Genomic DNA, 12,822 nt, shown 5'->3' on the forward strand with positions numbered 1-12,822 from the left:
CCTGATTGAGGATGGCTTTCCCTAGGCAAAGGACAGGAGGAAGCCCCTGCCCCCAGGGAGAGACTTGAGTGCCCAGTACTCTTTTTGAGACTAGGGCTGCTAAGAACAAAGGATGCCAGGTGCTATCCAAACACCCCTCCAGGGCTGGAAGCCCTTTCCGGGCCTTTAAGCAGTCTAAAGAACTGACCTGGTCTCATCATTTCACACTTCCTTCCCCTGCTCAGAGTCTGGTTTGAAGTTTGATTCCTTAGTATGGGATATGGGGAGGTGGGGAGAGAACAACTTAAAAACATTAGAAGCAATTTTCACAGTGGAGCTAAGGAAAGCCCCTAGGATTCCAAGGTTGACTAAAAATTGCAGGGGGAGGGGGATCCAGGCTAGTTTTTCTTTACCATCTTTAAGTAGCTACTGGCTGCCAGACCCAGACACATTTTGCTTTCTAGCCACGAAGACAGAGGCCCAAGCCCTGGATGATCTAGTGGCGAGGTTCTTGACCTGGGCTCCACTGACCTCAGGCCAGACAAGGCAGCAGGCTTGGCAGGGAGGGATACGCAACCTGAGGCCTTCTGTGGTTCAGGACCACCTTCCCCATTAGCAGTAGGGACCTAGTGGAGGGTGCAGAGGCCCTGCCCAGACCTCTGAGCAATGCAGCCGCAGGGTGGGTAAAGAAACCTTTAATGAGGATTCGTGGTGCAACAGGAAGATGTTGTGGAAGACCGGTGCCCAGCCCCAGCTGTCTCATGTGTACATGGCTCCATGGAGGTTCTCGAGTCGGTGCTTCTGCTGCTGCTTGCGAGCCTAAAGGAAAGAGGGCACGCTGGGAAGGGGCCATACCTGAAGGCCTGTGGGTGAAGGGATGGGGCAGGTTCTCACTGTTTTCAGGCCCCTAGCATCTGTATTGCCAAGGCTCTTGCCCCTCACTAAAGACACTGGGAAGGTGGCCAGAACCAGGGACCCTAAGGTCTACCCAACCCTGCTGAGGTGTGGAATGCAAGCATTGAGGACAGGGACTAAGGGAGCCCCATCACCACCCCCTCTGCTTACCCCAAACCCCTACCTTATCTCGTCTGTGCTCCTCATAAGTGTCATCATCAGTAGGCAGTTCATGGCGGCACAGGGGGCAGGAATTTGTCTGTGAAAAGCAGGGCAGTGTTCCAGCCCGGGTCTGGTCTTCATAAGCTAATATCAGTCCCCTGCTACCAATTCCCACTCCTACCCCTCTCCCTTCCCTGATCCCCCAACAGTCCATAAACAGAAAGAGGCTTGAGAACTGGGCCCAGGGCAGGGTGCAGGCTGGGAGAAAGGAAGCAGTACCTTGCTTAGCCAGGGCAGAATGCAGTTGGAATGGAAGAGGTGATGGCAAGGCATCTCAATGGCAGTCTCCTCCTCCTCAAATTCCAAAAGACACACGGGGCACTTGAGCTCTTTAGGAGGGAGTGCTGATCAGGAGAGCTGCTACAGGCCCTACCTCCCAGCTCCCACTCCTGAAGGACACTCTTGCCCCAACCTGGCCTGGAAAATTAAGGGCCAGACCATAGTCTGGCTGGGGTAGGAAGTGGGTCTGGCTGACCTGCCCCAAACAGCAGAAAGAATTAGTGTTCTCACCAGCCTGAGGGCCCCTGATGACTGTCCTAGGGAGGTTCTCAACCACAGTCTTAGCAGCAGGTGGAGGCAGGTGGTGATCCCAATCTACAACCAACCCCAAGTCTTCAAAGTCCATCCTATTGAAAAGTGACCTGGGAAGAAGGATGCAAAGTCAGAACCAAAGAAAATCATCCTTTCTCTTTGCCCTCACAATCCACTAGGCGTTAACAGATACATACCCTGCCCAGTTAATAGTAATCATAGCTACTCCTCAGTAGTGCTCACTAGATAAAAAGCAGTGGGAAATGATTTACAGCTACTATCAGACAAACCCAAGCACGCAGGCCGTTTATTCCCATTTCATACAGGCAACAGGCTCAGAGAAGTTATTCAGGCCACGCAGGGATAACCTGGTAAAGCCAGATTCCAAGCGGCAGTGTCGACTTCCGTGCTTGGAGTTCCTAACGAACGTATTTACTCACACCCTCAGGCCCCTACCCCGCCCCCATGACCCGCCTCCTCCCCTACTTCCTGGGGCCCTCCTCCTCCCGCCCGTGACCCCACCACCCCCCTACTCTCCGGCTCCAGTCTGTCCCAAAATCCCCTTGCCCCGGCCCGCTCACGAATGATCCAAATGATCAACTTCCCCCCGAATCTCGCCGCCGGACTAACACCCCAGACTACTTATCCGTCCTCCCCAGAATCCGCTGCCCCAGATAATCCGGCTTCTCCAGCCAGCCCCAGCCCAGAAACCTGCTGCCTGGGCCCCACCTCCCAGCCACCCACCTTGCAAGCTCCAGCAGCATGTTGGTTCGGGCCTCCTGCTCGGTATCCAACGGCTCGCAGTCGTGTTCATCGAAATAGGACGCCATGGCAGCCGGGTTGGCTGACACAGCCCTCACAGCCCCCGGTACTCCGGGCCTCGCGGTACTAACCAATAAACTGGCGACTTGAGTGAGGATGACCAATCAGAGCACCCGAAAGGCGGGCACAGTGGCTCGTTAGACGCACGTGAAGCGGAAGTATCAATTTTGTAGCTTCTCATTGGCTCAAAAAAGTCAGCTGACCAAAGGCTAAAGCCAATGGCAGAGCCCGGGGCTGGTCAGGAAGCGGCTGTTCTGGAGTCCGAGTCTAGGTTAGGTACCTGGGGATGACGTGTGGATCGGGTCTGTAGCACCCGGAAAAGCCAAGTATTTGGGATGTGGGGGTCCTCAGTCTGCTCTGCGGCTCAGAGGGCCTAGGCAGTGCAAGATGCTAGAGACCTCAGAGAGAGGGAGGCGCTGGCCCAGGGGCTCAGGGTTCTGCGAGCCTAGGGAAAGAGCCTGGAGTCAGGGTGCTTCCCGCTGCTCTGCCTTGGACCCCGCTGGACACTTACGCACCCGCTGGGTTCTAGTTGGTTCAGGGGTTGGCGCTTGATTCCCCCTAGATCCCCGCAAGACAAACAAAAATGTCCTGCTCATTTCTTCTGTGTTAGGCACAATAATAAAATGTGGGGCAAACCTCCCCAGCTGACAGGGGGAAGATCCCTGCCGGGGAACCTGGGGCCTTACGTGCTCCTGGGACTATCTATGTAACCTTCAGCCCATTGCTCAACTTCTCCCCTAGCTTCTGTAAAACTAGTGTCTTGAATTAAATAAGTTGTTTGCATCCCTGACTACCCATGAATCTCCTGGAGAGAGAAGGAGAGAAAAGGTTGTAGCTTTAGAAAAAACCCGTGTCTGATAATCTCAAAGACTAATTTCACTGATCCGATTTAACTGAACTGGGCATGGTAGTTTTACAGGTGATTCTATTTTTTTTTTAACATTTAATTAATTTACATTACATGGAAACAGTCTTAAGAGGATTTTTTTTTTAGGAAGATTAGCCCCAAACTAACATCAGCCACCAATCCTCCTTTTTTTTTTTGCTGAGGAAGACTGGCCCTGAGCTAACGTCTGTGCCCATCTTCCTCTACTTTATATGTAGGACACCTGCCACAGCATGGCTTGACAAGCAGCATAGGTCCGCACCCAGGATCCAAACCGCCAAACCCTGGGCTGCTGAAGCTGAACGTGCGAACTTAACTGCTGTGCCACCCGGCGGCCCCTATAGGTGATTCTATTGTGAGGCAGGGTTGAGAACCACTGTACTAAATGATTTGGATGATAGCTACCATTTATCTGGCATCTAGAACCCATTACATTGATGGATATTTTACACACAGCATAAATAATCCTCACAATTGTCCTCGGAGATAAGTATCATTATCCCTTTTTACATATGTAAAACCCAAGTCCCAGAAGTGGCTTGCCCATGTTTGCACAGCCTCTAAGTGGTGTTGCTGACCCTGGCAGAGCCAAGGGCTTTCCTCCTTCTTCCCCAGGAAAGGAAGAGGGTAATGAGCCCAGCCGAAGTAACAGGATCTGTGAGGGTAAAGCGCCACACAAGTCTCTGGCTTGTTCTTGTTTCTCAGTCAGCCCTCACTCTCCCGAAAAGGAACTGCTTCTGTTAAACCCTTCACCCTGAATTCCCCTTCCCACCCACACTTGAGTTTGAGATGGAGTGAAATAGCCCAGGCAGAGGCTGCCCTGCTTCCACCATCTTGGTAGGGCCTTCTTTCCTTCTTCAACGGCCTTCACCCAGTGATCTTTCCTGTGGCCCAGAAGGCAGTGCTGACTTGGCCCTCTGTGGCCCTGGAGCTTTGAAAAGTCCGAATTCTTTCTTACAAGGCAAACGCCAGGCCATCCTTTGTGAGTCGGCATTGTAGCACCATAGAAGCCCTTCCCATTTTCATTGCTGCCTGCCTCATCTGTAATTTGGTGTAAAGTTTGAAGAACGTGGGCAGTGAAATTGAGGAGGAGGAGGCATTCAGAGAGGGAAAAGTCTACCTGAAGGTGACAGTCTCATGATATAAAAATCTTTGAAGTGCTTGCCTCATTGTCATACCATGTAGCATCCCACTGGTTCTCTGAGCATCCCCAAGACATCAGAAAAATAATAGATTTCATTCTCAGAGAAACAGGCCCAGAGGACAATGATTGAAGGGTCTGGTTTGGGGGCTGTTGTGTCTTTACACCTGCACTCCGAAAGGATCTGTCTGTGAGGGGTGGATCAAGTAGGGAAGGGAGAGAAGGGGGCCACCTCCCAGGGATGGAGTCCTTTGGCTGGTGGACTTTCTAAGCAGTCCTGGGGTGGAAGCAAAGCAGGATGAACCAACCTGGACACCTTCAGACATGCACACACATACACACACACACGCACACCAGCTTTTAACCAAACAGCAGCTTTTACTGAGCTCCAGGTGAGGCTGGCCTGGCATGGCCAGTGCAGCAGGCTGCCCTCAAGGGCCAGTCTGTGGCATGATAGGAGATGCAAAGGTGGACACATTGGGGCTGCCCTTCAGCACTCACTGGGGTGGCTCAGATGGGAGCAAACGCCAGGGTTCTCTGGAGACTAGAACCAGCCAGTGCGGTCATTCGACCTCTCCTCCAGGCCAAGCTGGGTCAGTCCCCAGGCCTTGAGATAATGCCTGTGTCCTGGGCCTGTGGGACACTGTTGTCCTTGCTTGTCTGTGGGAGAAAGACGGCCAGCAGCACAATCAGGATGATGAGCAGGACAAAGCCCACCACCAGCCCCAAGCAGATCCGGCAACGGATGTTCTCCCAGCGCTTCTTCTGGGCCAGGGTCTTGGTTGTCTTGCTGAAGGCTGAGCTCTGTGGATGCCCCCCAGACACAGGGTAGGAGTTAGTTGTTCCCCCAGAGCTCCAGAGCCAGCTCCTCCCAACCCCACCCCAGCATGGCCTAGTTTCCTCCTGAATCCTCCCCATCCGGTCTGCTCCCTTTCTCCACACAGCTTGCGCTGGGACCCTCCCAGCCTGACTCCTGGTCTTGGGCACTGGTGTAGCCCTTGACTCACAGCCCTGTGGACTCACCCCCAGTTAACAATGCCAGTCCTTAACGTTCAGGAAAGTCCACAGCTTTAAACCAAGGACTTATTACTTCATGAAGCCTACCCATTGCATATCTAGACTCAGGGTGCCTCAAGAAACCCACAGGCCCCACACTGGCCCCCAAGCAAGCCTCAGGTTCCACGAAGGGGCTGGAGACCCTGAGCACAGCCTGACAGCTCCCTCTGAAGAACCCCTGCAGCCTTTCCCTCCCTGCTCCCTGCTTCCCCAGGCCTCACACCATGTCCAGGAGTTGGTCTGAACGCTGCTCCAGCTCCGCCAGTTTCCCATCGCGTTCCAGGACCTTGTCGAAGTTGTTGAGCATGATTTCCGTCACCTCCTCCGCCTGCCGCTGGCACCGTTCCAACTCATTCCCTGCCTGGGCATCAAGCCCAAGGTCAGGGCTGCAAGAGGCCCCCATCTGGCCCTCATCCTGAGACCTAGAGGCCTCCTTGCCCCCACTGTGTTTGTGTGTGTGTGTGTGCGCATGTGCGTGTGCACGCAAGCCTGTGTGCACGTGCACGCACACACACATGCAGTGTCTGAGTAGGGGAAACAGCATCTTTCATGTAAGGGTATGATATGTGAAGAGTGAAGGGCCGGCCTCCTGGCTGAGTGTGGCTCACCTTGGTCTCACAGGCTCCTCTCCTTGGCCATCAAGGTAGGTCCTGGGTCAGCCTTGGCTTCAAGCATCTCAGCTTACTCTAAAGTGCCTCAGGATGGGACCTTCCCAGGACCCCAGCCTCCCACAAAGCAGACACTTTTCCCACCTGCTCTAGGATGGCCTCTACCCAATGTATGCCTGCCTCATGGCTTCCCATTGGCCTAAGGAGGCAGCAAAGAACAGGGAACCAAGCTACTTGGCTAGAAGCCAGACAGGGAGGAGATCTACCCTACAGAGCTAGAAAGGTAATTTGGGACCACCACACGTCATAACCTCTGCTTAACCCCACAGACACACACAGACACAAACTGAGATCAGATCTCCCTCCCTGGGCCTCTGACTGGTCAGGCCAGTTCTGCCTCATGGCTTGACCCTACATCCACATTAATGCTCGAAGTTGATTCCCTGTCTGCCTGGGAACCTCAGCCTTCCTGGCCTCTGGTCTCCAGCCTTCCAGCTGGCCTGGATCTTCACTAGGATCCAACTCACTGAGACAAGACCAACTCATGGATTTCCCAGCCTGGGCAGCAGCCTCTCCTGACAAAATAATCAAGCTCATTTCAGAGGACTGGGAAGGGAGGTGCAGGGTCCAAGCCAGGGGAGGTTGAGAGGACAGGAGAGAGGAAGAAAGCACAGGATACAAGCAAGAAAGGAACTGGGCTTTGGATGCATGCAACTGAGAGAGACTCAGGGCAGAAGGCCCTAGCGAGAGCTGGAGGTCCAGGAGCAGGTCCAGGGACATGTCAGGAAGATGCATACCAGTGGATTAACAAACCACAGTAACTCCTCCCAGCCTTGTCCCCCACAGCCCATCCCTGTTTTCATCTCCTCCCCACAGAGCATTGGCCAAGCTCTCTTTCCTGCTAAACCGTATTGCCCATTGTCTTCAGCAAACATTTTGGCACTTGACTGAATTCCACTTAAAACCAGAGAAAGGGAAGGGATCTTGTGGTCACAGAGGGCCACCTACTCAGGCAAGAATCCTTATTCAGGATCCTTGCAGCTGTCTTGCACACAACCTCCAAGCATTCCCAGTATATGAGTCCTAGCTCCCCAACTGGACCACAAGCTCCTAGAGGGAGGGCAGGGGCCAGTGCCCTGCCTTTGTCTGCCACCATCCCGGGGAGGCAGAACAGCACTGACCATTGCACGGACTCAGTGAGGGGGTCAACTGCATTTTAGCCTGTCCAAAAGCAGCTCTGATTCTCAAGAGATGTTATCCCTGTGTGTTTATCTAGCCCAGCAGGAGTTTCGAGGGGCAGGCATCTGAAACCCAAGTAGGTCAATATTTACTCATGAGCTAGAAAAGCAACCTCTTTGAGACGGGGCAGGCAAACCACAGCAGAGGGGTGCACTCACAGACTGGGGGAAGCAGTAACTGGGGAACAAGGAAGAATGATGAAGAGAGCAGAGAAACTGCACTTGTCTCTACCTTTTCCTGAGTCAACCATCATCATTGCTATTATTACTGCTATTTTACTCAACAAGGCTCCATTATTTGGAGCCTGTCACATTCAAACAGTCCAAGGCACGCACACACCCCCCATTCAAATAGTCCAAGGCAAAAACCTGGAAATGGACAAAGATTCGAAAATGAGAATCACTACTAAAGATGGGTGGGACACTGGATATTATTTTTTCTACTCTGAATGCTACAGCTGTTGTTATCTTATTCTCCAACATGGGGTGACGTTGGGTCACATTCTCCAGGAGAGCTGGCTGTGCCTCCTGCTGCAGTCTGTAGCCTCCTTCCCCCACTACAAAAGTCAGCCCTTTCCGGAGCCAAGATGGGCCCAGGAGTAAAAAAAACATTCACTCCAGGGAGCACAGAGGCCTCAGGCTCAAGTCTCTGGCCCTCCTTGGCCCCACTCAACCAGAGGAAAACAGACACTGTATGCACAGGTCTCTGCTGGCACAGTGAGAAATAAAGAATTACAGGTGTGGAAGGAGGTAAGCGACCAGAGGGCAAGGCCACGCCGCCTCCTGCCACAGTGAACTCAGCATAGTGCCTAGCACACAATGGATGAGCAGAAAATATTTTCTGAATGAATTGCGCCTGTTCTTAAGAAGTCACTATAGGTTGGGGGAAAGAGACATATATGAGACAATCAGAGAAAGTAAAGAGTTACACTGTGAGATACAAATAGTGAGGGTTGGAGTGGCCCACAGAGAGGGGGATTCTTGGAACTGCGATGGACAGGATGTGAGCCCTTGATGGATGGGGTGGAAGTGGGGCATTCTCGGCATGAAGAGACAGACAGACGCTCAGGACAGTGATGGAGCAGGCAGCGGGTAAGGGTGGAGGGGCAAGAAGGGGCCAGAGAAAGCAGTAAAAGTCAAGAAGAGGAAGCTCCCTTGGAGGGAGGGATAGAAGGAGAACTAGTGTAGGTTTCTGAGCCAAGGGTAACACTGAAGAGGTGCTTCAGGATAATTTCTCTCTTGGTGGTAGACTGGCATGGACAGAAGTGAGAAAACTCAGGGCAGAGAGGCCACCCAGAAGGGGTGGAGAAGTGCCACCAGCAAGGGTATGAGGAGATGTCCGCCAGGCTAGCGGGGAGCACAGAGCAGAGAGAGGAAGGGAGGGTGAGACAGGAACTTCCAAGCCCTGCCAAGGGCCTGCAGGACTTAAGGTTTCGAGCCGGGGGAGGGAGGGGCAGCAGCGTTGTTGGCAGACAGAGGGTGGTAGTTACACAGGAAATGTTCTTGATAGACCGCTACCCTCTGAAGAGAAGATTCCTCTTTGATCTGAAAACAAACCTCTCAAACACCTCCCTGTCCGAACTCTCCTGTCTCCCCTCTCTTTTGGTTAGTGCCTAAGACACCCTCTTCCAGCTGTCATGGTCATCATAGTCAGATGGCCCCGGGCAGCAACCGGGTGTATCAACTCCTTCCTGGGTCAGCACTCACTCACGTGAGCTCAGAGACTAAGAGCAGTTCTTTACATTGGGGCCCTGGGTTCCTTCAAATCCTGCCTCTGCTGCTCACCAGCTGAGTGACCGAAGACTGAGGACATGACCTTTCTGACCCTCCACTTCCTCATCTGTAAAGTGGTGACAATAACATCTACCATAATGTTGGCTAAGGCATGTGACATATTATAAATAAAGTGCTTAGCACAATACCTGACACATACTAAATGCTCAATATATAACAGCTATTATTATTGATGTAGCTCAAGTTTCCTTAGTTTATTTTTTTGCAGTCAGATCCCAAGAACTACACAATACTTGTGGTCAATAAAACCTCTTATATATACACAGCCCAGCAAGCTCTTCCTTATCGCACTTAATTGCTTCTAACCTAAATAGAGAACTTGACATGGGCCTTTGATAACCTACATCTAGTTTATTTTCATCAGGCACTACAGGCTGTTGAGAAGGTTTTATATCTTGACAGTAATAACATCCACTATTCAACGGGCACATACTCTGAGCTAAGCACTGTGCTGCTAGCTGTTTGCTTTATCTCATTTAATCCTCACAACAATCCACTGAGGACAGTACTATTATCCCACTTTTATAAGAAACTGAGGCTCAAAGGGGTTAAATCCACCCATCCAAGGTCACAGAGCCAGTGAGTAGAAGATCTGAAAATTGAACCAACATACACTCCAAAGATCACATTAACCTTAACCCCTGTGCTCAGCTGAATGCAGGTCGAGGTCAAATGCTTTAGCTGGCTTGTTAAAGACTCACTAGACCCCTTGATGCTGCCAACTCAACTTGTATATGTGTGAGGGAGGTCCATGGCTCAAAACCCAAATTCTTTGGACAGTGCATGAGAGGACCATCTATAAGATGAATGAATTCAAGTCACTACCCATTCAGTTTCCATCTTTCCCATCACTTTTTTGTTCCTACTTTATCCCTGTACCCATCACCATGTCTGGCACAAAATAAATGCCCAAGAAATACTTGTTGATTGAATGAACGAGAGACGAAGAGAAGAGAAGGGAAAGGAAGAAGGACCAGGGAGGGAAGGGGGATGGGAAAAAGGAAGGGAAAGATTGAGGGGCAGAGAAAGGGGCAGGAGTGAAAGAAGAAACAGAGGATGGGGCTAGGAGATGGGTAGGAGAGAGAGATCAATGTACCCTCCCCCAGGCTCTGATCCACTGTTTGCCTCACATGAACCTGTAAGAGTCCTAGAGTTTTCCAGTCCCCCCCAATAAATTGTCCTGGCCTCAGCCTTCATTTCAGGAGCTTCCTCTTCTCCCCAAGTGCTAAGAGTCAGCTGGAATCCGACCCCCAGGCCCATCTGATCCCTTGCCCTCCATGCTAGGAAGTGGGCTCTGGGCTCTGTCGCATTCTCCAAGCCTCCCTCAGTTTCCTGGCGTGGCCTTAGAGCTCAGCACCATCTTCCTGCCCTGCTTCCTCTTCCTGCCTCCAGTTCCCTGGAGATGAGGCCATCCAGGCATCACGACCCCTAGCCAGGCCACATCCACTACACTTCTGCCAGCTCCTCAGTGGCCGATCTTAAAGCTCCAAGCCTGCTTCCTGCCAGGCCCATCTTCCCAGAGGTCCCAGAGAAGAGGGGAAGCAGTGGCACCACCTGCTTCTGATACCTTTGCCATGGAGATGGCAAGTGAGGACAGAGGCCAGAGTCTGCAGCAGGAGTGGAGGATGACTCAACTCAGGAATGTGTCCCTAGTTATGGGTTAGGAGGGACTCAGGCCTAAGCCACACTCTGATAACTTCAGTGGAACTTTTATAGTAAACATCTTCCTTTCTTTTTCCCCAGAGGAAGGAGTTTGCCCTCCAGCACCCTGCCACGGGGCTGGCATGGCCCCCACCACCCCAGCTGCTCAGGTTTCCAACTCCCAGCCCGGCTTGGCTCCTCGCAGCTCCAGGAAGGGCTGAAGAGGTCATCACATTACCTACCACTTTTGGAAGCAGGTTTTGAGTGCCGGGCGGGCCTCTGTCATTAACCTCACAAAGACCCAGCAAGGCAGGTATTGCTGACCCCACTTCACAGATGCGGAAGAAAGGCTCAGGGACGTTAAGTGAGTTGCCCCGGGTCACAGTCCCGGTAAGTGGCCACCACCAGGCTCTCAGCCTGGAGTCTGACTCCCAACCCGGTGCTCGTAACCACTTCGCTCAGGGAAGTGGGCAGCCCGAGTCCCGCTCACTCCGCCCGCACAGCCCGGACCGGGAGCACGCCGCATTTTCCCTCCCGGGGAGCGCGGGGAGCGGAGGGTCTGGCCGCGGTCACCTCGCCGCCGAGGGGACCAGCGCAGGTCCCGAGGGACGCCCCCTCCCTCGGACTTCAGACTTCTGCCTCGCACCCCCACGCTCTCCCTCTGCCCCTCGCCCGCCGGCCCCGCCCCGCCCGGGGGCCTCACCATCGCTGCAGCCGTCGCCTGGCCCTCTCCAGCTCCTCTGCCCGCCGAGCGCCCACAGCGCCCGAGAACCAGGAGGAAGCAGAGGGGCGGGGCGGGGCGGACCGCCGGCCCAGCAGGGGCGGGGGGCGCGGGGCGCGCCTTCCCCTAGCGGCTGCCGAGACCAAGTCAAATCGAAAGCGGCCGGCGACGGCGATCCGGGTCGGTCGGGCGCCTCCTCCCGGGCCGCTGGCGCCCAGCTTTGGGTAACTCCCCAGCCTCGTGAATTAGGAGCTACGGCCCAGCAGCCTGGCACCGGGTCTGCACGCTGGCCACTCCTCGGGGGGCCCAGTCTATGAAATGGGCACAGTGGAGTGGGCTCTGGAGCGGGCTCAGGAAGTCCTCCCTGGGGCTGCATCCAAGATCAGGTAGATTGGGTTTACCTGGGGAGGCATCATTCATTCATTCAACAAGCATCTGTATGAGCGCCATTGTGGGCACTGTGCTAGGCGCTGGATACCCCTGAACAGCCAGGTGGGGTCTTTGCCCCCTTGGTGAGTGCGTCTCACCCGCAACCAAAAACCGACCCTAAAAGAGTTTTGAAATGAAAGTCTATTCACAGTAAACATTGTGAATGCACTACCTGCCACTGAATTGTACATTTTTAAGTGGTCGATTGCATGTTATATGAATTTCACCTCAATTAAAAAAGAAAGCAGACCCCCGTGAAGAAGGTGCTAGTTCTAGCTTTTCTGTAGTGCCCTCTTCACCACGAGGGCAGGTGCAGCCCTGCCCTGATATGACCCTGCTCCTCAGTCAGAGGATGGGTGAAGCTGGTGGCCCCTCGAGAGCCTTCCCTGGGTGAATCCCCAGTCCATACCTTCTCCTCTCACTGCTGCAGAGACGTCACCAGTCACCGATTCTCCACCCCACCCGATGTCACCATATCTCAAATGTGGCCCCTCTTGAGGAAGGGGGTTGAGGGCTTCCCTCCCTGTGCTTGAGCCCTTGAGAGCACAGACCTGACCCCTACCCTGGACTGTCTGGGTCCCAAAGAAGAGGTTTCATCCCAGTTCCTTAGACCTCGAGTCCAGGAGTGGATTGAGGAGAGAGAGAATGGACATAGTTGTGGCAAAGATTTCCCCAAGGGTCTCTTCCATGCTTTCCCCCTCCCTCCCCAGTTTTCAGAGCATGATTCCAGAACCTGACTTGCCAGTATGAGTCCCAAATCCTATGTCCCAACCCTTCCCCTTCCACACTCCCTCCCCAAAACAGGTTGTTTTCAATGCTAGAAAGCCTATGGGGGAAATAGGAACAGAGATGGCAAGAAC

General features: G+C 53.3%; 2 protein-coding genes across 3 annotated transcripts; both read right to left on the reverse strand.

The window, feature by feature from the left end:
• Positions 1–659: 659 nt before the first annotated feature.
• Positions 660–3,499, reverse strand: RNF181 (ring finger protein 181). The gene is made up of 5 exons (XM_008515948.2): positions 2,371–3,499; positions 1,606–1,736; positions 1,315–1,424; positions 1,058–1,132; positions 660–798 (listed from the first exon to the last, which is right to left on the reverse strand). The coding sequence occupies exons 1-5, from the start codon at positions 2,454–2,456 to the stop codon at positions 739–741; spliced, it is 462 nt and encodes a 153-aa protein (XP_008514170.1). The 5' UTR covers positions 2,457–3,499; the 3' UTR covers positions 660–738.
• A 1,334-nt stretch (positions 3,500–4,833) lies between these two features.
• Positions 4,834–11,759, reverse strand: VAMP5 (vesicle associated membrane protein 5). Of its 2 annotated transcripts, XM_070572215.1 has the most exons (4): positions 11,516–11,697; positions 6,140–7,746; positions 5,755–5,892; positions 4,834–5,279 (listed from the first exon to the last, which is right to left on the reverse strand). In XM_070572215.1, the coding sequence occupies exons 3-4, from the start codon at positions 5,836–5,838 to the stop codon at positions 5,070–5,072; spliced, it is 294 nt and encodes a 97-aa protein (XP_070428316.1). In that variant the 5' UTR covers positions 5,839–5,892; positions 6,140–7,746; positions 11,516–11,697; the 3' UTR covers positions 4,834–5,069. The 2 variants fall into 2 exon arrangements, with proteins under 2 accessions (XP_070428316.1, XP_008514172.1); XM_008515950.2 differs by lacking the exon at positions 6,140–7,746 and having other exon boundaries at positions 11,516–11,759.
• Between the last annotated feature and the right edge of the window lie 1,063 nt (positions 11,760–12,822).

The sequence above is a fragment of the Equus przewalskii genome, chromosome 14, assembly GCF_037783145.1.
Source record: "Equus przewalskii isolate Varuska chromosome 14, EquPr2, whole genome shotgun sequence".
Classification (NCBI taxonomy): Eukaryota; Metazoa; Chordata; class Mammalia; order Perissodactyla; family Equidae; genus Equus; species Equus przewalskii.